Consider the following 22,416-nt stretch of genomic DNA (forward strand, 5'->3'; position numbering starts at 1 on the left):
CAGCTACGGCGCAGAGGGAAGCAGCGGCGCTGTCCCAGGCCGGCCAACGAAACTGCCCACACCGGCAAACGTCCGCTTCCCGATAACGGCAGGAAACGAAACTTCGGGGAGCTGGCGCCTAGCTGGCTGGAGCGGCAGCGCCTGCACAGCGGCGGTTGCGCACGGTGATCAGTCGAAAGTGAGGGAGCTACGAGGGAGGGCGAGGGGAGCCACCGAAGCGGCGGAGTTGTCGAGACGAAATCCGCTTCCCTGCCGCCCTCCTCCATCACATTCCACGGTCTCCGCTTGCGCCCTTTGCAGGGATGTGCCGGCTCTGCCTGCTCCCTGAAGTTTCGTTTACTGCCGTTATCGTGAAGCGAGCGTTGGCCGGCGTTGGCAGTTTCGTGTCGCTCGCTCGCTATGCGCGCCGTGATATTTCACGACTCGCACTCAAGATTCTGGTTTCAGCCTCACTGGCTGTTCGTTCGCACCACGTGCCCTTCTCCTCCACTTTGTCTCTCTTTCTTCCTCGAGCACACCTTGAGGCGCCCGTTTGAGGGGAGCATTCGCCATGTCCGCTGACTTGCGTACTCCCAGGCAGCCACACTGTAACGGGTATTTCATTTCCCGCAACTGCACTATAAGAGATACGTGTATACATGGAGTGCTATGGGAAAATTAACGGTAGTCTGAAAAGACCGCACTATATCTGGTCCTGCACTATAAGCGGTTACGTTATAAGTGGTCTATACTGTAGTTCTCCCATGACACCATGAAAACACACATACAATCTTGAAGCAAACTTTGTCCTGCTAACACAACAATGTTTTTGAGCTCTTTGAGTCACACTAGCAGCTTTGCTGTAGCAGGGATATTTTGCAGACGCCTGTAACGCACTCGACCTGTCAGGGGAAACAAAGCTCTGTGTCATCAAGCCTGAATCTGTGAAAAATGGTTATGTCAGGAGTCGGGGATTTGCGACTCCTTGATAAATTCTATCTCTAGTCCCCTACTGCTGTCTCTTAATGTTACATCTTACATTTTCTGTTTCATTCTTGTTACATGGTCTTTAGCTTCTCATGTTTCTTGGTTATCCTCCAAGCTTAGGTTAACACTGGCACAATGCACAGATTATACAGGGTGTCCCAACTATCATGCATCAAAATTTTAAAATATACAAATGCCACGTAGCTGGACAGAACCAAGGTAATGTTTGTTTGCAGTCGCTTGGAGATACTGAGATTATCTTTTGCATTCCGCCTAATTACATTAGTCTTAATCAATTAATCAGCTACTCAAATATTATAATTAGATGAAAAGTCTCAATGAGAAAATTGTAGAGCAACATGAAAAACTCCCTATACATCTTTCTGTTGCTCAAAACGTGCTGCATGAAAGTGTTTTTTCGACCGTGGAAGATGCCCGCAATTAAAACAAAGTGGCTCGAGTGGCCAGTCGTGCGGCAATTTTGCGTGTATTCGCGGGCTTCTTTCATTCTCGCAAGAGCACTTTTGTGTCGCACGTTTCGAGTAACAGAAAGTATCGGGAGTTTTTCATGTTGCTCTACAATTTTCTGATTGACAGTTTTCATCTAATTATGATATTTGTGAAGTTGATTAATAATTAAGACTAATCTTGTAATTAGGCGGAATGCAATAAAAATAATCTGAATACGTATCTCCAAGTTACGGCAAACAACATTACTTTGGTTCTGTCCAGCTACGTGGCATTTGTATATTTTAAAATCCTGATGCATGATAGTTGGAACACCCTGTATACTTATCTTTTAAAGGGATACAGACACAAAATCAGAAAATTTTACGCAAATGCCAAAAATGAATCCTCAGTGTGTGATTTCACCGAAAAGAAGTAGTCACTTAGCTCATTTTTGAGCCGATGGCTTTATCTGGCATTTTTGTGAGCGCGTCTCGCCGCCTGACCCGCGGGAGTTGGAAGGCGTGACTTCACGACACCCTCGTCGGATAGCCAGCCAGCCGGCCGCGGTCATTCGAAGCGCGCCGACGCCACCATCGCGAGCATGGATTCGAGTTCTGGTGCGTCTACCAGCGATTAGTACACATCTGAAGACGAGGACCATTCCAACTTGGCAAGAAATATTACCGCTTACAGTTACGAGCCTTCCGCGTCAAGCGATAAAGAAGAGTAGGTGGCCGTGGAAGTGCCGGTCAGCTTTTCGCGAACCGTAGCACGAAGATTTTGCTCTGCACCAGACACTTATGCAAGAATTATTGGTCATTTCCTGGTGTAAATTTTCGGCAGTGGCGTAATCGTGTTGCTGCCTTAGATTTACACCAGCAGCGAAGTACAGTTAAACCTAGATATAACGAAATTGACAAATTCCCGAAAACTTCGTTATAAAGATAACGTTATATGCAGGTTCGGCACGAAAATTCGAAAAAGAAACGCTTACCATATAAACTTGATTCTAACGTGCCCTCAATTGTAACGCACACCCATTTTCCGTTTTCGTCGAAGCACTCATCCTTGGAATGTCACACCAGGTACCGGATGCGTGGACGCGTGTCGTTTCGCATCGGAAACGAAGAGCGAGCGTCACGATGGTGTCGTAGCGTCGTACTGTTACAGTAGAACACCGCTGTTACGTTCCCGGGGGCTGCGTTTTCACGGCTGTTCGTTTTCGGCCGGTCCCGGCACAGCTCCCATAGAACCCAATGCATTGGTAACCCCGCTGTTGCGTCGCAACTGTGGGACCGTTCCCGCATCATACGTTGCGAACTGCCGGCCTGAGCGGCCATTTTGACTTTTCATGTCGCTTGGCTTGGTGGCTTGACGATGGCATTGGCCGCCCAAAGTGCCGGGGGCGACAACTATGACGTATTTTCAGTTTCCGCCAGCAAAAGTATGGCCCTTGAGATCCGTATTTGCTATACAAAGATAGTGTCTATGACGCGTTGTGGCCCCAAAATTGGTTTTGGCTCATAGATATCTCGTATAAAGTCCAAGGGCGATAACGCAGTCGCCGCGCGCCGTATGCTGTATGTGCGAGTGAAAACGTGCGAGGGGAGCCGACGACCGCGTCTAAATCTCGCTCGCGCAAAAAAAACAGGGAGGAAGCGCGCCTTCTTCCGTTGCGCTCGAGGCACCAGCGAGGGAGCGAGGGGGAGGGATAGCGGGGCTTAGCGGGGCGGCGTTGTAGTGTACTCTGGCATCAACTGCGTATTGTGCGGCGGCGCGCGGTCGCGCGGGCCGTATCTTGAAAGCGATCTGCCTTTGGGCAGAGTCTCGTAGCTTTGTGCGTGCTGCTGTGTTCTCGGTGCTCAGTTTGCGTAGAAGCGATAGATAACAGCACGAAGGTCACTTCGCTCGCTTCACCCGCGGCGCTTCTACCCGCCGCCAGCGTTTGACAGCGCGTGTCCGCGCTCATCGAGTCTGATGTGTCACAACGTGTACCAGCGCGTCGGCAACATCAACTGGAAAAGGAGAGAGTGCCGGCTTGGCGGGCTAGTCCAGCTGCAGCAAGTGGCAGGATCAGGTTTGATTGAAGGGAGGGGGAAAGGTCACGCCCACGGCGGCAAGCTTGCCGGGTTGAGGGATGCAGGCCCGTCTCGCACACGCACGCATGCACACGTGCGCTTGCTTCGCATTCCGTCGCGGGGGAGAAGGTGCTTCCAGTTGTTGCTCGCGCAGAAATATATTGAGGGGGTCTCCCGCTGTCACTTCCTTACGTAGAGGTCTCAAATACATGTGCTTCTATGGAGTAATGGCGGGGAATAGAAAAACTTCGTTATATCCAGGAATTCGTTATATGGAGGTTCGTTATAAGCAGGTTTAACTGTAGAATACACTTGGTTACTGGGCTATTAGCTGTTTTTGTCTAGTTCAGCTCTGCGCCACCAGGTGGCAGCACCATACAGGCCGCTCGCGTTTATGGTTCCTCCCGAACGCCCCAACGCCCGCATTTACCCGATTACTGGACAAGCTAAAGCTCACTAATAAGAAGATAACCAAAGTTTACGCTCCTGCTCGTCTCTGGGAAACGTGTGCGACACCGTGTCACGACCGACGATGCTGTTATAACAGCAATGTCTGGGCATTTCCTTCCGCCGCGACGAATGCGTCAATACCGAGCAATGACCGCGGGAAGCCTCATGTAAGACGCACCACGTGCGTGGAGTGCCGATGGGGATAGTGTTTCAGACGGACCACGTGTGAAGATCGCCGAAAGGGGTTAAACATATGCTGCAAGGGACTGACACCCCTGGAAACACTGCGACAGCTGTGGCCGACCTTGGCCGCGGGTCGGTGTTATGACGTCAAATTTCAGCTTCTGCCGGCGGCCGCGTGGAGGCAAGGTGCAACAGAAAATCGCAAAAAAAAGATGTTTCTCATTCCTTTTTTTTTTCGAAGTAGCTTGTTGTATTCGTGATTTTCAACAGTTCAACTTTTGTTCCGGCGCAAAAAACCACCCGCCAACTTTTGTGTCCGTATCCCTTTAAGGAAGATGTTAAGCTGTGATTCATGATGTCGGAGAGCCTACAAAATGTGCTCCAACCCACTGCCAGATATTCACCTCCAGATCTGGAGGCTACTTAGAGACACTTGCGTTCAGAGATTTAAGAGTAGAAACAGGAACATTTTAAAATCCCACAAGTAATAACAGCATGTTTGTTGCACATTCTTAAGGCAGACAAAGTTAAATGAGGAAAATTTTGTCTGGATGCTTGCATGGTGAAGCCCCTGCACTCCACAAAGTACTGCAGTATTTTGGTGTGCTGCTTTTTATGGTGGTGCCACCAGAGTCCCTCAGCACATCTATAAACACAATTGCAAGCATGGAACTGTGCTTAGTAAAGTTGTTGTCAGTGTGACCTTAGCAACAAACACTGTGTTGATTATCAGAACTTTCACATCGTGGAATGTGTGCTTTTGCTATTTCAATTGGCGCTGATTGTCAAGAGCAAAAACCCTTTTCTTTTTCCAGGCTGTTGTTGGAAGCAGGTGCCAGGCTTCCAACAGATACAGCATCTGCCAGCATGGCGGGGTCAGATGACGGTGGCTCACCTGTGCCCTCGATGCCCCCCGACCCCCTGGATGCCCTACTGGGTTCGGGGGCATCGGTGGATGATGTGGATGGAAACCAGCGGTCACTGTTGCATACAGCTGCCTATGAAGGAGATGCTGCGCTGGTGGAGCGACTTCTGGAGGCCAAGGCTTCCCTGGAATTGGCTGACAGAAATGGCCAGACGCCACTCAACTTAGGTTTGTTGAATGGACAAACTGTGATGTTTTCGCCAGACGTATGGTGTCTTGAAGAGCAGTTGTGAGTTAAGAAGGGGGGGGGGGGGGGATTATGTATGTGCGTTATACCATGCTTTGTTTCAGGCATGGCACCACTAGACCTGAGATGGAACCAGTGATTGTGTGTGTTTGAGTTGAGCATTCTAACCAATTTAACACAGCTGCTTTGACCAAGTAAACAGATAATATTGTGATGTCTTAGGTGCCAAGCAGAAGACAAAAAGAGGAGGACAGACAACAGCGCTTGCCACTGAAAGACTTGATTAAAACCACACAAATAGATACCTTCTGTTAATTCGACTCCGGTTAATTTAGATTTTCCGGCCTGCTTTAGGAAGATTTTCGAGCAGGAACAATAGCTCACAATGTCTGATTACATTTTTTTTTCTTAGGATGAATATCCGTACCTTTTGCACTATTGTTTTTAATTTGAGAGCGCCATCTGAATTTTAATTTGAGAGCACATGGCTGTGAGCACTAAGCGCGGTCAGCCATGGCGTCGAAAAAATTTATGGCGTCACACGTCACGTTAACCTCTGATGCTGTAATCCACGCCAGTGCATTACTCTCGGCCCAATCTGCATCACATGCGCTGGCACACGTAACCACGCTATTACCGTATTTACTCGAATCTAGGCAGACTCCGATTCTAAGCTGACCCCTCAAAAGTTTGAAGCCTGAAAGAAAAGAAAAAAAAAAAAAACTTACCTCGAATGTAGGCCGAACGAAAAAGTGAGGACAGCATTCACAAAATGAAACAGCATTTATTAAATACAGTTAAACCTGGATATAACGAAATTGACAAATTCCCGAAAAACTTCGTTATAAAGAGGATTTCGTTATATGCAGGTTCGGCACGAAAATTCGAAAAATACACGTTTACCGTATTTACTCGATTCTAATGCGCCCTCAATTGTAACGCGCACCCGTTTTCCGTTTTCGTCGAAGCACTCATCCTCGGAATGTCACACCAGGTACCGGATGCGTGGACGCGTGTTGTTTCGCACAAGCGCGAGGCATCGGAAACGAAGAGCGAGCGTCACGATGGCGTCGTAGCGTCGTATAGTGTTACAGTAGAACCTCACTGTTACGTTCCCGGGGGCTGCGTTTTCCCGGCTGTTACGTCGTTTTCGACCGGTCCTAGCACAGCTCCTATAGAACTCAATGCAATGGTAACCCCGCTGTTGCGTCGCAACTGTGGGACCGTTCCCGTATCATACGTTGCGAACTGCCACCCCGCGCCGGCCCGAGCGGCCATTTTGACTTTTCATGTCGCTTGGCTTGTTGGCTTGACGATGGCATTGGCCGCCCAAAGTGCCGGGGGCGACAACTCCGCCAGCAAAAGTATGGCCCTTGAGATCTGTATTTGCTATATAAAGATGGTGTCCATGACGCATTGTGGCCCTAAAATTGGTTTTGGCTCATAGATATTTCGTATATTAGGGTACGGCCACGCTAGCTGCAAAAAACGCGCGCGTCATGCAGCGAGTGGCAAGTTGCCACGCGTCAGCGCCTTGCCGCGAGGCCACGTGCGCGTCTCGCCGCGCGGCAGCGCGATAAGATCTCCCGCGCTCTCCGAACGGGCGAGCAACACCGCGAGCGCTGGTTGTTTCATGCGAAAGACGACGATCGTCGATTGAAAACCCGGCGCGGACCGGCGGCGTTCCGGTTGTGATCGCTCCGTGACGTCACCCTCGTCGCTCTTCATTGGTTCTTCATCTCGCGGCACACGGCATTTGCCGCAGAAACCATTTCACGCGGCACGCCGCAAGACCCCCGATTCCTGCCGCTTTTGCCGCGCGCGGCATGACGCGTTGCCGCGCGTTTCTGACGCGCGTTTTTGCTGCTAGCGTGGCCGTACCCTAAAGTCCAAGGGCGATAACGCAGTCGCCGCGCGCCGCATGCTGTATGTGCGAGTGAAAACGTGCGAGGGGAGCCGACGACCGCGTCTAAATCTTGCGCGCGCAAGAAAAGCAGGGAGGAAGCGCGCCTTCTTCCGTTGCACTCGAGGCACCGGCGAGGGAACGAGGGGGGAGGGATAGCGGGGTGGCGCGCGGTCGCGCAGGCTGTATCTTGAAAGCGATCTGCGTTGGGGCAGAGTCTAGCAGTGTAGGTGCATCGGCGGCTCGTAGCTTTCTGCGTGCTGTGTGTTCTCGGCGCTCAGTTTGCGTTGAAGCGATAGACAACAGCACGAAGGTCACTTCGCTCGCTTCTCCAGCGGCGCTTCCGCGCTCATCGAGCCACAGCGTGTAGCAGCGCATCGGCAACATCAGCTGTAAAAGGAGAGAGTGCCGGCTTGGCGGGCTAGGCCAGCTGCAGCAAGCGGCAGGATCAGATTTGAACGAAGGGAGGGGGAAAGGTCACGCCCGCGGCGGCAAGATTGCCGGGTCGAGGTATGCAGGGCCGCCTCGCACACGCACGCACGCACACGTGCGCTCGCTTCACATTCCATCGCGGAGGAGAAGGTGTTTCCGGTTGCTGCTCGCGCAAAAATGACAAAATTTGGGGCGAAATCTCTAGGTGGTCGGAGGGGGATATTCGTTATATCGAGGGGGTCTCCCGCTGCCACTTCGTTACGTAGAGGTCTCAAATACATGTGCTTCTATGGAGTAACGGCGGGGAATCGAAAAACTTCGTTATATCCAGGAATTCGTTATATGGAGGTTCGTTATAAGCAGGTTTAACTGTATGAACATACCGAGCTCATTCTATGTCACCATCGCTGCTAGCCTCGTCGCTATCTTCCTTACTGCTGACATCTTCAAACAGTGCACTATGATATTCAGTACCATCGAGCGCATTAGAGATGTTGCACTTTTTAAGGAGCGCACGATCAATGTTTCTGGGTAAATGCCATCCTCGTTGCGGCCCACGCAAAAAGCATCTCCCGTGGCCCCCTCAAACGACAGACGTTTTTCTTATCGATGCCGGAGTTCTGCCCGGCTTGAACGTTTGACGATGTCTCTGCAGCTAGTACAACTACCGTACTTACTCGATTCTCATGCGCCCTCGATTGTAACGCGCACCCGTTTTCCGTGACGAAAAAAAAAAGTCCTTTACAGCACCGCACACCTCATGCTTTCAACAGAAATAGAACTTTCTGTCATTTGGAAAAACAGATTTCCTCCTGATGCATTGAAGTTGCGATGAATAAAAAAAGTTGCAGTTTCGCCCGAAAGGCGATGCATCGAATGCGGTAGCAAATTAGTAGACCGCTATACAAAATAAGGATAGCAGTTTTATCGGCCGTATAAAGTTGCAAACATTCGCTTACTAAATAAATTAACATGCACGGTGTCACGCGTGCACTCGCAAACATGAACACATGTCACTCGTTGACTGTGGAAACGAACTGTCAAAACGCTGGAGACAAAGGCCGGCGAGCGAATTTACCTTCGTGCTAACATGCGTCTCGCTTCAACGCGACCTATATAAGTGGATAAAACACGGCGCACGGCGGACTTTCCCTGTCACAGATTGATTTCAAGATAGGGCCAAGGCGATCGTATCGCCGAAGTGGATCGTTGCAGATTACGCCCTCCTTCGGTTCACTGGAACCGTTCCACATTGCTTTGCTGGCGAAAATCCTCTCCTCCTGTTTACGCCAGTCCCGCTCGCAAGTTTCGGATTCTCCGAACGCCCTTGATGCAGCCCAATTCCCATCCGTCTCCACACACATGATCACTTTCCTTTTAAATGCGGCATCATAATGAACTCGGTACTTCATGCTGATAGAGCAGACGCAGAGAACGTGAAGACAGACAGTAGACTGTCTGCAGTAGCATGTTTACTGCAGCACATAGAGGAAACTACGGCATGCTACGGTAGCTAGGCTCGACGCATGTGTGAGGCGGCCATTTTGAAATGCCGACGGCTGTATGGTAACGCAGATTTAGGGTCGTGTTAAAAGTGCGCATTAGATTTGAGTAAATACAGTATTCGTTAGAAAGCGGCACTATAGTGGCATCGTCTGTTTGGTGCCATTACGATAACGCCCAACGGTGCGCCGATACTACACCGTACCGATACGACGCAGGTCAAAATGGCGACGTCCCTTGTGTACTTCAGTTGGCTACTGGTGCGGCTAGTAGTGGCTGCGATACTGACTTTTCTAGATGGCACTAACTATGCACCATATTTATCAGTTTCAGTTAAAACTGGCGAGTTTTTAAAAATCCTCGAATCTAAGCCGACCCTAGAGTTTAGTATATGATTACAGTTAAACCTGGATATAACAAAATTGACAAATTCTTGAAAAACTTCGTTATAAAAAGTATTTCGTTATATGCAGGTTCGGCATGAAAATTCGAAAAAGAAACACTTACCGTATGTACTATCGCTCAAGATTTAGTCCCAATACACTAAAGTTGCGATGAACAAAAAAGTCCCAGTTTCGGCCGTAAGGCGAAGCATCGATTGCGACAGCAAATTAGCAGACAGCTATTTGAAGTAAGGATAGTACAGTCAAACCTCGTCAATGTGTACCCGCTTAATGCGTAATTGCGGTTTAAACGTAGTCACGAAGCTTCCCCCACCCAGCCCCCATTAAACCTCATGTATTGGCTTACCGCTTAAGCCGTAGTCGCTCATTGCCCACCAAACGGTTAGTGCGTACTATTTTTCTTGTTCTACACGCACAGGCACAAAATCGGCAAAATCTCATGTGTGCAGACGTTCGATTCTCGAGTTGCGACGCCCGGACGACAGTCGCCAGCAATAGTGGCCACCACGACGTATTTCCTGCTCGTACAGCTGTTGCTGATTGCCGCGCATAAAAGCATGGCCCTCGAGATAAGTTCCCGGTAACACGGAGAAGCTGCCGGTACGTGGTGTGAATTTGCTGTCGCCGTCGGAGTAGTAACTGCGCAGAAGCACATTTTATTGCGAAGCGCATTTATGCCATCACCGTGGACGTCGCTTTGAGGTTCCGTGTAAAGTCCAAACACGTCAACATCGTCGCCGCGCGCCGTACACTGTGTGTGCGAGTGAAAGCTTGCGGGGGTCAGCCGACTCAATCTTGCGCGTGCGAGGGAGGAGGAGGGGGGGGGGAAGCGCGCTTCTGCGCTAGGCACGGCGGGGGACTCGAGAAAGGTTTCTTCGGCGGCGGCCGCCGTATCTTGAAAGCGATCTGCGATCTGGCAAAAGTGTGCGCTCGTGCGGGCTTATCTTCAAAGCGAACTGCAGACAAGGTCAATATCTTGCGTTTCTTCGTCGAAGCACTGATCTTTGGATTGTCACACCAGGTACTGGATGCGTGGACGCGTGTTGTTTCGCACAAGCGCGAAGCGTCGGAAACGAAGAGCAAGCGACACGATGGCATCGTAGCGTCGTATAGTGTCACCTAGTGTCAGGTTAGTGAAGTGAAGCGCAGAGACTTGCGCAGTAACCAAAGAGTGGCGCCAGTGCGCTGAAAAAAATAAGTTTTTTTTTTCCTTCGGCAACAGCACCAGGAAAAAGAGAGTGCCGGCTTGGCGGGCTAGGCCAACTGCAGCAAGCGGCGGGATCAGGTTTGAATGAAGGAAGGGGGAAAGGTCACGCCTGTGGTGGCAAGATCGCCGGGTCAAGAGATGCAGGCCCGCCTCGCGCACGCTCGCACGCACGCACATGTGCGCTCGCTCTCGCCTCGCAGTCGCGTGAATTCGAGCGCACCAAGCGCGATGCCGCCGCTTCGCATTCTGTCGCGGCGGAGAAGGTGCTTCCGGTTGCTGCTCGTGCAAAAATGACAAAATTTGGGCAAAATCTCTAGGTTGTCGGCTGGGAAAATTCGTTATTTCGAGGGGATCTCCCGCTGCTACTTCGTTACGTAGACATCTCAAATATATGTGCTTCTATGGAGTAACGGCGGGGAATAGAAAAACTTCGTTATATCCAGGAATTCGTTATATGGAGGTTCGTTATAAGCAGGTTTAACTGTATTTGAAGAAAACTATCGGCCTAGATTCAAATAGATATGGTATGGCCTGACCTTGCAATTTGTTTATAAGTGATTACTGACCAGATACTATCCACCAGGAATGTTCTGGGAATTTGTGAAATGATTTTTACTGCGGAAACTTTACAACCTCGAATTAACAAAATTTGTAATTTATCACATTTTTTCACTGCAATTGGAACTTCATTATTTCGAGGTTCAACTGTATAACGAGATTCTCGATATGACAAAGTATTTTACTTTTTATAACTTATTGTCCATAGAACACCATGTATTTAGAACCTTGATATTGCCTCGTCAGTATTCGTGCACAAGTGCGCCCTGGCGCCGACAAAGATGTCGACCGAGCTGCTCGAGATTCCGGAAGGCATCAAGAGAAGAAGAAGACATTTTTCTTTTTTTTTTTTCTTTATTGATACTGTCAGCCCTTTTTTAGGGCCATTACAGGAGTGGAGAAGAAATAAATAAAACAAGCAAAGTCAACACATCTGATTTAGGCAGGGCGTACAATACATCTGAATACAAGGTACAAGGAATAAATTGCAGTTCATATACATTTTAATAAAGAAAGCAGGAAAAAACCAATCAATATCCCTTGAGGCATGTAAAAATAAGAACAACATACACAGATAATACCAAAATCATAAAATCGGATGATTCACAAAGTCAGATGATTAACGTACCACGCTCTCGGAATAAATAACGGCATGCAAATTACGCAAAAAATTATTATAAGAAGCAGACTGAACTACAAAATCAGGAAGCATCTTCCACTCTATTATCGTTCTGGGAAAGAAGCTATATTTAAATGTGTCATTACGGGTTACTGGAGGGGGAATATACATGCTGTGGCGATGTCTAGAAGATTCATTAGTAGAAATTTCAAAATAGTTTGTCCTATTAATCTTTATTTCATTATGGATAATAAGGAACAGCAACTTAATCCTATCATACTTAGTCCTTAATTCTAAATTGGGACATCCTTGTTGTTGGCGCCTCTCTGGTATCTTCTCCCGAGTACGGCGCGGTGCTCCTATAATAAAGCCACTCAACCGCAGGATTTATCCTCCCCCTCACAAAAAGCTCAGCACTGAAGAGGCAATAGCCCTCAGACTTATCCAAACAAACACATTCCCAAACCTACACAGATACAGCAAAATGTACCCACAAACATATCGCGGCATCTGCCTCTGGTGCGGCGACACACGCCCTACGCTCTTTCACATCTCGTGGGGGTGCGGGGGCAAACCTGAACATTTAAAGACGCCTAACACGTCATTTGAGCGGTGGAAGGTACAGCTGACCGGCGATACCCTGGTGGGACAAGAAGCTCTTGTCCAGCAAGTACGTTGAGCAGCCATGGCCAGTGGAGTGCTGGAATGAGGACACCACCCACTCGTCCTCAAGATCAACTCGGTCTAAATAAATGTTTTTCTCTCTCTCTCTTTCCCTGAACTTTGTGTATCGCGACACTGGTGGAGGTGCTGGTCACCGTCGCCTCATGATCGGCACTCCTACGAGCAGCCCTGCATCTAGCCGCACAAGACACCCACGCGTTGAGACGCCTGTTCATCTCACGAGCCGCCGCCTGCAAGGCTTGAGCCCTGAATTTGGTGTCTTGCAAACATCGTCTTCATCAACGGCCGCCACCCCAGCTCCAGCAATGGCACTTCCAAGCAGCCCAACTCAGGTAACCATTCAAAACCTTCGGATTCCCGAACCATTTCACGGTGACGCGCATGAAGATGCGGTGGATTGGTTGGAGAAGTATGAATGGGTAGCGGGATCGAATCACTGGCGCCACGACCAGAAGCTGTTCAACATCTCTTTCGCTCTCGAAAACAGTGCAAGGACGTGGTTTGAAAACCACAAGAGAAGTCTGACAACATGGGAGGACTTTTCGCGTCGGTTTCTCGACACATTCGGGGACACAAATCGACATGAAAACACACTGCGCCTTCTCGATACGCGCATCCAAAAGCCAAATGAAGGTGTCGCCATGTTTGCCGAAGACATGCATTTGTTTCGCCGCGCAGATCCCAACATGCCGGAGGCTAAAAAGCTCAACCTTCTCATGTGTGGTGTCAAGGAGCAGCTGTTCGCTGGCCTTGTGCACAATCCGCCGACAACAGTGGACGAGTTCATTAAAGAGGCCACAGCAATCGAGCGGGCGCTGCAGCAGCGGTACCAACAGTACGATCGTCTGATTGCCGGGGCACCGAGAGGAGCCGCAGCACTGGTTACGGACAATGAAACCTGCTTACGCCAGTTAATACGCCAGATTGTGTGCGAGGAAATTGCGAAGGAGAACACTAGGCTCGCACCATTACCGCAGGCACCACCGCTCCACGAGTTCCCGGTTGCCTGCGTCGCTGAAGTGGTACGACAGGAACTCCGACAGGTGCTTGCCCCTTCCGAGATCCGTACCGAGCTGTCATACCAGCCGAATGCATACATCTACGCAGACGCCGTCCGTCGCCGTCTGAGCCGCCGTACCAGCCGAACACATATAGCCATACAGACGCTGTTTACCGTTCCTAGTCTTCCCTGCCGGCGCCAAAATACCGTCAACGGCCTCCTGTCGCAGCCTGGGCCCAATGGGAACCTGTTAGACGGCCCCAGCTCCGTAGGACTGATATATGGCGCACTGAAGATCGGCGACCATTGTGCTATAATTGTAGAGAACCAGGACGCGCTTTTGGGCAGCCCCGAACTCAACGATCAAACCCTGGCCGTCCAGAGTGCCCGCGATCAGACCGTCAAGCTCGGCTTGCCGGTCCCTACGTGGGACTAGCCAGGTGGCACGGGGTGTCCCCTGCGTCTTCTCTAGACCTCAATAAAGTTATTTCATTCACTCACTCACATCTATCATTGTCAGGTGTTGCAAAACACCTTTAGCCCAATCTTCCTCGGTCTGCAGTGTATAGTGTGAACCGAAATAAAAAGTTTGTTGTTGTTGTTTCTGCCCTCATCGCCCAGCTGGCTATCAGGGTGGCCCATATGCCACTATGCGTCGCCTGGCTGATGAAAACCGTATCCCCTTCGACGACAGCTGCACTGGCCGGCAAGTGAACTCTTCTAATCTCCGGTCGCGCTCACCATATCCAGCACGTTTCGCCTCGCCGAACAGTCACACTTTTGCTGACGTTGTGAGAGGTCGTTCTCCCAGCCCACGGCGGGGAAACTGAAAGCAGCCACCTCAAGAGGGAAGGTTGCAAGTCCTCAAATTGCCGAAAATCCCCCCTTGTTGCCGAGAAAGGAAGACGCCAACCAAAACGTAAATAATGTCGACAAAACTGTGACTGCTGACCTCGCTGTTACGATTGACGAACACGAAGTGACGGCCTTAGTAGACACTGGCGCGAACTTTTCAATTCTGAGCGAGCCGCTGGCAGGACCAAATGGACGGCCTTTATCTTCGCAATGCTGGCGGCCAGATTATGACTCCTACAGGCAAATGTACTGCAAGGCTCACGATCGAGAACACAGCTTTTGTTGCCACATTCGTGATTCTGCCGGAGTGCTGCAAATCACTCATTTTAGGCATGGACTTCTTAAGGGACTATGGCGCTGTTGTCAACATACACGACGGCGTAGTAACGTTTTCCCCTGCTAACGACACGACCAATGGAACAGAGCGACAATGCCACACCTTACGTATTATCAACGAGGACATCTGCATACCGCCACTGTCTTGCAGCCTTGTTTCCATCAGTTGTGGCGCACAGCTCACCGAAGAAGCAGTCGCAGAACATGCAACCGCCCTTCTCTTCTGCCAAGGAGTCGCCAATCGCCCATGGCACCGTCTCCTTAGGCGACGGGCGTACAGAGGTTCTATTGACAAATTTTACAAACAAACGTCGGTATATCAGTAAAGGCACCGCTGTCGCGTATCTCGATGAAAGCAACCACACTGAAGACTGTTTTGCTATGCAAGGAGAAGCCAAGGCTCCTACAACGCCATGTACACCCGCCGTCGACATTGGACCGAGCTTAACACCTTCAGATCGACACCGGCTTATGGAACTGCTTGAACAGTTTAAGGACTGCTTCTCGTCTACGTCGCGAGTTGGTCAAATGCTGCTGACAAAGCATCGCATCATCATGGAGGAGACAGCAAGACCCATTCGACAGAACCCGTATCGTGTAGCTCAGAAAGAACGCGAGGCAATACAGCAGCAGGTTGAAGAGATACTACAGGTTGATGTCATCCAGCCGTCGAACAGCCCATGGGCATCACCTGTGGTGCTTGTCAAAAAGAAAGATCGTAGGTTGCGGTTCTCCATTGATTATCGCAAGCTGAATCATGTTACAAAGAAAGATGTGTATCCGCTGCCGCAGATTGACGACTCTTTAGACAGGCTACGGCATGCGCGCTACTTCTTTATGGACCTTAAGAGTGGATACTGGCAAATAGAGGTAGATGAGCATGATCGAGAGAAGACTGCATTCATGACGCCTGATGGGCTTTATGAATTCAAGGTTCTGCCTTTCGGCTTATGCTAGGTGCCAGCCACGCTTCAAAGGCTCATAAATACTGTCTTATCCGGTCTGAAGTGGAAGACATGCCTGGTGTACCTCGACGATGTGATTGTTTTTTCCGCCACTTTCGAAGAACATCTAAAGCAGCTGCTGTCAGTTCTTCAAGCCATATGGTCCACGGGACTGGAATTGAAACCTGAAAAATGTCACTTCGGGTTTGAAGAGCTTCAGTTTCTAGGTCATGTAGTTAGTCAAGAAGGAGTTAAGCCTGACGCCGATAAAACTGCAGCGGTCGCAGAGTTCCCTTGGCCTACGGATAAGAAGGCGGTCAGACGCTTGATGGGTCTCTGCGCTTATTACCGACGATTTATTGCCAATTTTGCGCATCTCGCCTCTCCACTCACCCGCCTCACAAGAGACGATGTTGCGTTTGTATGGGGAGAGGAGCAAGAGTTACGGCAGCGTCTACAAACTCCACCAGTACTCGCTCCTTTTGACAAGGATACGTCAACAGCGATGCCAGCAACGTGGGCCTTGGAGCTGTCCTCGTTCAGTGGCAGGACGGTGCCGAGAGAGTAGTTGCTTATGCAAGTCGAACATTGTCACATGCCGAGTCCAGCTACTCAACCACGGAGAAGGTATGTCTGGCCGTCGTATGGGCAGTCGCGAAGTTTCGCCCGTATTTATACGGTTGCGCCTTTCAAGTAGTAAGTGACCATTGTTCGCTTTGCTTGCTGACCAATATGAAAGACCCATACGGACGTTTGGCACGCTGGAGCTTATGGCTTCAAGAGTACGATATGACAGTGGTGTACAAATCGGGAAGACAGCACCTCAATGCCGACTACCTCTCCAGATCACCTATTGAATCACCGAGCGCAGATGCGGATGAATGCGCAGGCTTTTTAGGGATTGTTGATGCGGCAGCCATCTCTCGGCAACAGCAAGCCGACAGAGGGCTCAACACCTTGATCGAGTTCTTGGAAGGGCGAGCCACGAAGGTGTCGAGATTATTTTCACGGAGTGTACCTTCATTCTGTTTGCGCGATGGCGTTCTCTATAGGAAGAACTTCTCTCCAACAGGGAAGAGCCATCTGCTAGTAGTTCCCAAAGTTCTTCGCCATGAAATCTTGCAAGCCTGCCACGACGAAGCCACCTCGGGACACCTTGGTTACACGAGAACACTAACACGAATCAAACAAAGCTACTATTGGCTTAGGCTCGCAGAAGAGGTGAAGCACTACGTGAGGACATGACTTGAGTGTCAGCCACGCAAAGCACCACCGACTAAACCTGCTGGGCTATTGCACCCCGTTCTGGTACCGGAAACGCCGTTTGCTCAAATTGGCATAGACCTCCTGGGACCCTTTCCACTATCTGACAGCGGCAGCAGATGGGTCATAGTCGCAACGGACTATCTAACCCGATATGTGGAAACCAAGGCAATTCCGAGCGGCACGGCAGCTGAAGCAGCATGATTCTTTATCGAGAACATTGTCCTCAGACACAGTGCTCCAGCGATCATCATTCCCGACAAACGAGCCGCATTCACAGCTGAGCTTCTGCGCATTGTGCTCACGCTGAGTGACACAGCACATAGGAAGACGACGGCCTATCATCCACAAACAAATGGGCTTACCGAGCGCCTCAGCAAGACTATCGCAGACATGCTTTGCATGTATGTCGATGTGGAGCAAAAGAACTGGGACACAATCTTGCCATACGTCACATTCGCATATAATACGGCACGCCAAGAAACCATGAAAATGATGCCGTTCGCTCTGGTCCATGGCCGAGAAGTCACTTCAATGCTTGACGCTATGTTGCCTCATGACTGCAATGGTTCAGATGCAGATGCCACAGATTTCACTGAACGCGCTGAGGAAGCACGACAGCTCGCCCGCGTCAGGGTAACTAATCAGCAAGAACACGAGGCACGACGCTACAATCTCCGCCACCAATTTGCTGGTTATACACCCGGGGAAAGTGTCTGGATTTGGTCTCCTGTCCGACGCCCAGGGCTCTCGGAGAAACTTCTACGCCGGTACTTCGGACCATACAAGGTTCTACGCCATATTAGCGACGTGACCTACGAGGTTGTTGGTGACGGTTCATGCTGCTCGAAACGCTGTCAACACTAGCACGAATAGCACTAGTACCGCAATTACCTGAGGTAGTTCATGTAGTGCACATGAAGCCATATCATTCCGATTGAAGTGGACACCGACAAGCTATCCACTACGAGTCTATCCACCATGATTTGATCAGCATCGGGATGATGCTCGCTCTGGAGGGAGGGTAATGCCGCGTCGGTATTCGTGCACAAGTGCGCCCTGGCGCCGACAAAGATGACGACCGGGCTGCTCGAGATTCCGGAAGGCATCAAGAGAAGAAGAAGACATTCTTGTTGTTGGCACCTCTCTGGTATCTTCTCCCGAGTACGGCGCGGTGCTTCTATAATGAAGCCCCTGAGCTTTCTCTATCGCGACAATATAATGAAGTGTGTTTATACACGATTTCAATACTATAACGAATCTTCACTGCTGCCGTGAAGGAATAGCGAGACAATAAATGGAAACTTTCGCGTACACAGATGACAGGGTGCGCACAGGTCCTTGAAATCCTTGAAAACCCTTGAAATTGAAAGTTCCGTTTTCAAGGCCTTGAAAGTCCTGGAATTTCTTTTTCGTCCTTGAAAACCCTGGAATTCTTGGGGTTTTCACGGGGTCTGACAGTGCGACTCACATTATATGGCAATTGAGGGTGGTCCTGGCAAACTTAATTGCTTTCCGCAATGCCGGGACCGCGAAGTCAAACTTCCTGCTCGAGGAAGAGGCGAGCGCGCGTCCGTCGTGCACTTCTTTCTTTTTTTTCCCCTCTGGCTTGCTTCGACTTCAGGGTTGGCCAAAAGCCATAAGTTGCTGGCCACAATGAGGGTAGAGCGGCTCGACCTTTTCGGGAAAAATACAAATTGTGCCATCATGCTTATTTGTAATGAAAAAGCAGTTACATGAACCTGGACAGTTTAATTTGGTCGTATTTCACTTTTTTGGGGGGGTTCGCTTTGGGTGGGATTTATTGGCAACCCACTAAAAACAAGTACAGCCTCATAGCCTGAGCGTTGTCTGTTGGCCACGTTGTGCTTTGTTTATCTGCGTGTGTGCTCCGGTGCCATCGACGCTTTGTTTGCTTTTTCTCCCGTTTCGGTTGTGGTGCGCATGATTCAGAATAATACCTGGGAAATGTAAATTCCAAAGCGCCTGGCTCAGCAACGACGATTACAAGCTTTTTGTTGCGCCGGTTACATCGGACCCCCACCGCGCGAAATGCACAACCTCCAGAAAGACCTTCGACATCGCTTCTATGCGCGAATTAGCTCTCAGAAGCCATGCGAAAAGTGCAAAGCACTGTGAAATCGTGCAAGTGGCAGCTGGAAACTATACAGAACTACCTGGCACCAAGGACAAGCGAGCGGTCCACTGGGTTGGCTCCATCACAGGCGACTCATCTAAACAGTGCCTGCAAGTCACACGAGGTGGTTACCGATGCAGAAATTCTGTGGACAATGAAAGTGATTACCTCCTACTACTCGTACAGATCATCCGCACAAACCGGTGACTTGTTCAAGCGGATGTTTCCCGACAGCGACGTGGCTAAATCGTTTTTCTACGGAGAAAAAAAATGCACGTATGTTGCATGCCATGGACTCGGGCCATTTTTTTTATCGTCCTTGCAACAAGAGGTACAGTAGTCTGACTATTACATTGTGCTTTTTGACAAGTCAGCGAATGACTTCCTGCAAGAGAAGCAAATGGACGTGCATGTGTGCTATTGGGACTCGTCACACAAGGTCGCCACCAGATATTACACATCCGCTTTTATGGGGCATTCCACGGCAGAGGACATTCAGGAAATACTTCTAAGGGCTTTGGAGCCTTTGCCACTCGGCAAGGTTCTTCAGATCTCGATGGATGGGCCGAACGTGAACCTGAAGTTCTTTAGGAATATGCAACTGCACTTGCGGGAAAACCATCAGGTCCAATGTGTTGATTTGGGGACGTGTGGCCTTCATACCATCCACAATGCCTACAGGGCAGGCATAGGAGCCAGCAAATGGGGCATTAACGTTCTGCTGTCAAGCCTGAGTGCACCCTTCCGAGACCCACCAGCATGAAGGGAAGATTTTTCAACTGTGACTAACCAGGAAACATTTCCACTACAGTTTGTGTCTCATCGATGGGTGGAAAACACAATTGTCATTGAAAGAGCTTTGCTTCTTTGAAATGACATAAAGAAATATGTGGAATCTGCAAGGAGTAAGCAGGTGAGCTTACCAAAGTGTGCATCATTTGAAAATGTGTACAGCTTTTGTCGTGATTCCTTGACAGTGGTAAAACTGAACTTTGCTCTCAGTGTTGCTTCCATTCTTCAGCCATTCTTGAAAAACTACTAGTCCGACAAGCCAATGATCTTCTCTCTTGCTAGAGACCTTGAGAGTATTGTGCGGAAGCTCCTTGTGAAATTCATGAAGGCTTCAGTGTTGTCTTCATTGGCAGGGATTGGTGGTTTGCTCAGGATAGACGTTGATAACCCTGATAACCACACTCTGCTTGAAAAAGTGGATATCGGCCCCAAATGTGAACAAGCACTGAAAGATTCAAGGGCAAGTGCGAAGGATACATTTCAATTCAGAATGGAGTGTAAACTATTTTTGGCAGCTGTGACCAAGAAAATACTGGAACGAAGTCCTCTTAAATCATCTATGGTTAGAAACCTGGCCTCTCTAGACCCCCGGCTCATGTGCTCGAAGCAGGATCAGTGCCTTGTGGGCCTAAGGAAGGTGTTGGACGTCTTGACCATGCATGGCAGGAAGACTGAGTGACTACCAACGGGAATGTGTAATGGCAGAATACACTGAGCAAGAGGTAAAGCACGAGCTTCGCCTGTTTGAGAGGAGCTTTAGCAGGCTGGATGAGTTTTTTTCATGACCTCCTGAGCTTCAATCCCTCCTACAAAGAGCTGTGGAAAGCAGTCAGGCTGTTCTTTTGAGCCATGGGCAAGCAATGTCGAACCATGTCCAACGGGGGTTCAGCGTCAACTGCCAGATCTCCGTAGAGAATCTGAAAAGTTTGTCATACATTTCACAGCGTATCATGTGACGCAGTGAACAGGGCAGGTGGAATTTTGAATGTTCCTATAACAAAAGAACTCAGAATAGCTGTGTCCGCAGCGAGGCAGCATTATGGTGCACACTTGGAATCGGAAAAGAAACAGTACCAGAAAAACTCAAAGCAGACAAAAAGGCACACAATCATGGAAGAAGTTGAAGGGTTGCAGACGAAGAAAAAGAAGCTTGAGGCAGTTGTTGCCGATTTAACGGCCTCTGCAGATGGATATGCAGGAAAGGCTGAGAGAACTGCTGACATCTCGCACATGGTGAAATCAAACAACTTGAGAAAGACCACAATACGAAGGCTGAAGAACTCAGCAACATTAAGACGCAAATAGAAAAGAAACTGAAAGACCTGCCCTGAGCTTCAGAATTTCATCTAGTCGAATGAAACTGTACGTGCACTAAGTCAAATCACTTTCCTTTGTTCTGTGCAATAAAATGTAACGTGTGTGAACTACCGTATTAAATATTTCAATTTTTTGAAAGGTCCTTGAAAAAGTCCTTGAATTTTTTTCTTGGAAACCTGTACGAACCCTGGATGAACTATACAAGTGGCCGCCTGTAACGCGCCTCTCAAATCACGCGCTGCACGACCAAGAGCAACCACCAGAGTGGAGCAGCGTCATGTTCCAGATAAAGTCCAAGTGCGATAAGATCCCATCGCGCCCCGCATGTACGCTGTATGCTTCAGGTGTGAGTGAAAGTGTGCAAGGGTGAGCTGAGAAAGATGGTGGCTTGATAAGCGCTGTCTTCCCGTGCGAGCAAGGAGAAAGAGGGGGAGGGGAGCGAGCTCTTGGTAACGCGATCAAGTGCGTTCAAGGTGAGGGGGGAGGTAGTGGGGGGCAGGCTGACACGCATCTTCTTTTCTAATGCGGCCATGGCTGTGCAGCGCTGTCAGCGCGGCTGAGCGCATACGCAGACCTTGTGCCCTTTTTTACGGGTAATGTGCCGCGTGTGCAAAGAGTGGGCGTGCTGAGATGGCGTTTTATTATGTACGCTATCTTCCTGCTGTGTTTGGTACTTGAGGTTGCATAATCTTGAGTTTCGGAGATGCATTGATGCGAGAAGCAGACGAAGCATTCACTCCCCGCTGCTTGTGCTTTTCATGATAGCATCGTACCACTGCGGGCGAATCCATCAACTGTGTGGGCGAAGTGGACGCGAAAGCGTCGCTGGCTTCGCTTTGTACCGCAAGGTAAAGATATTGTCGACACGGCATGAAACCGTATCTTTCGTCACAGACTCTCAAATCAAACAAAATAAATTTTTTTTGTCATTCAAATTTGCTTTTTCTGATTGCTGAAATATTTGGAAAATTTTGTGGCCCCTTATGTGTAAGAAAAGTCCAGCGGCAACTGTACTTCTTTGCATATAAGGTCGAATTTTAATGTAATGAAGTTTCGATATAACAAAGCAAATTGCTGGTTTTACCGACTTCATTATATTGAGGTTTAGCTGTAGTATGATGAAACTTACACAACCTGTGCAATTCTTGTTTTCTCATATCTTCTGTGTTATTCAACCAGCTTGATTGCTCCAATATTGAGTGCTTACCTGTTCTTTTTTTTTT

The 22,416-nt window shown here is 49.3% G+C and overlaps 1 protein-coding gene across 1 annotated transcript in view; it reads left to right on the forward strand.

The window, feature by feature from the left end:
* The window catches only part of LOC119448065 (ankyrin repeat domain-containing protein 50-like), a 78,299-nt gene that overhangs the window by 50,300 nt on the left and 5,583 nt on the right, over positions 1-22,416 (forward strand). The window contains exon 8 of the mRNA XM_049665128.1: positions 4,943-5,281. Coding sequence (XP_049521085.1) covers positions 4,943-5,281 — 339 coding nt within the window. The remainder of the gene's footprint in view (positions 1-4,942; positions 5,282-22,416) is intronic.

Source organism: Dermacentor silvarum, chromosome 4, assembly GCF_013339745.2.
Source record: "Dermacentor silvarum isolate Dsil-2018 chromosome 4, BIME_Dsil_1.4, whole genome shotgun sequence".
Lineage (NCBI taxonomy): Eukaryota > Metazoa > Arthropoda > Arachnida > Ixodida > Ixodidae > Dermacentor > Dermacentor silvarum.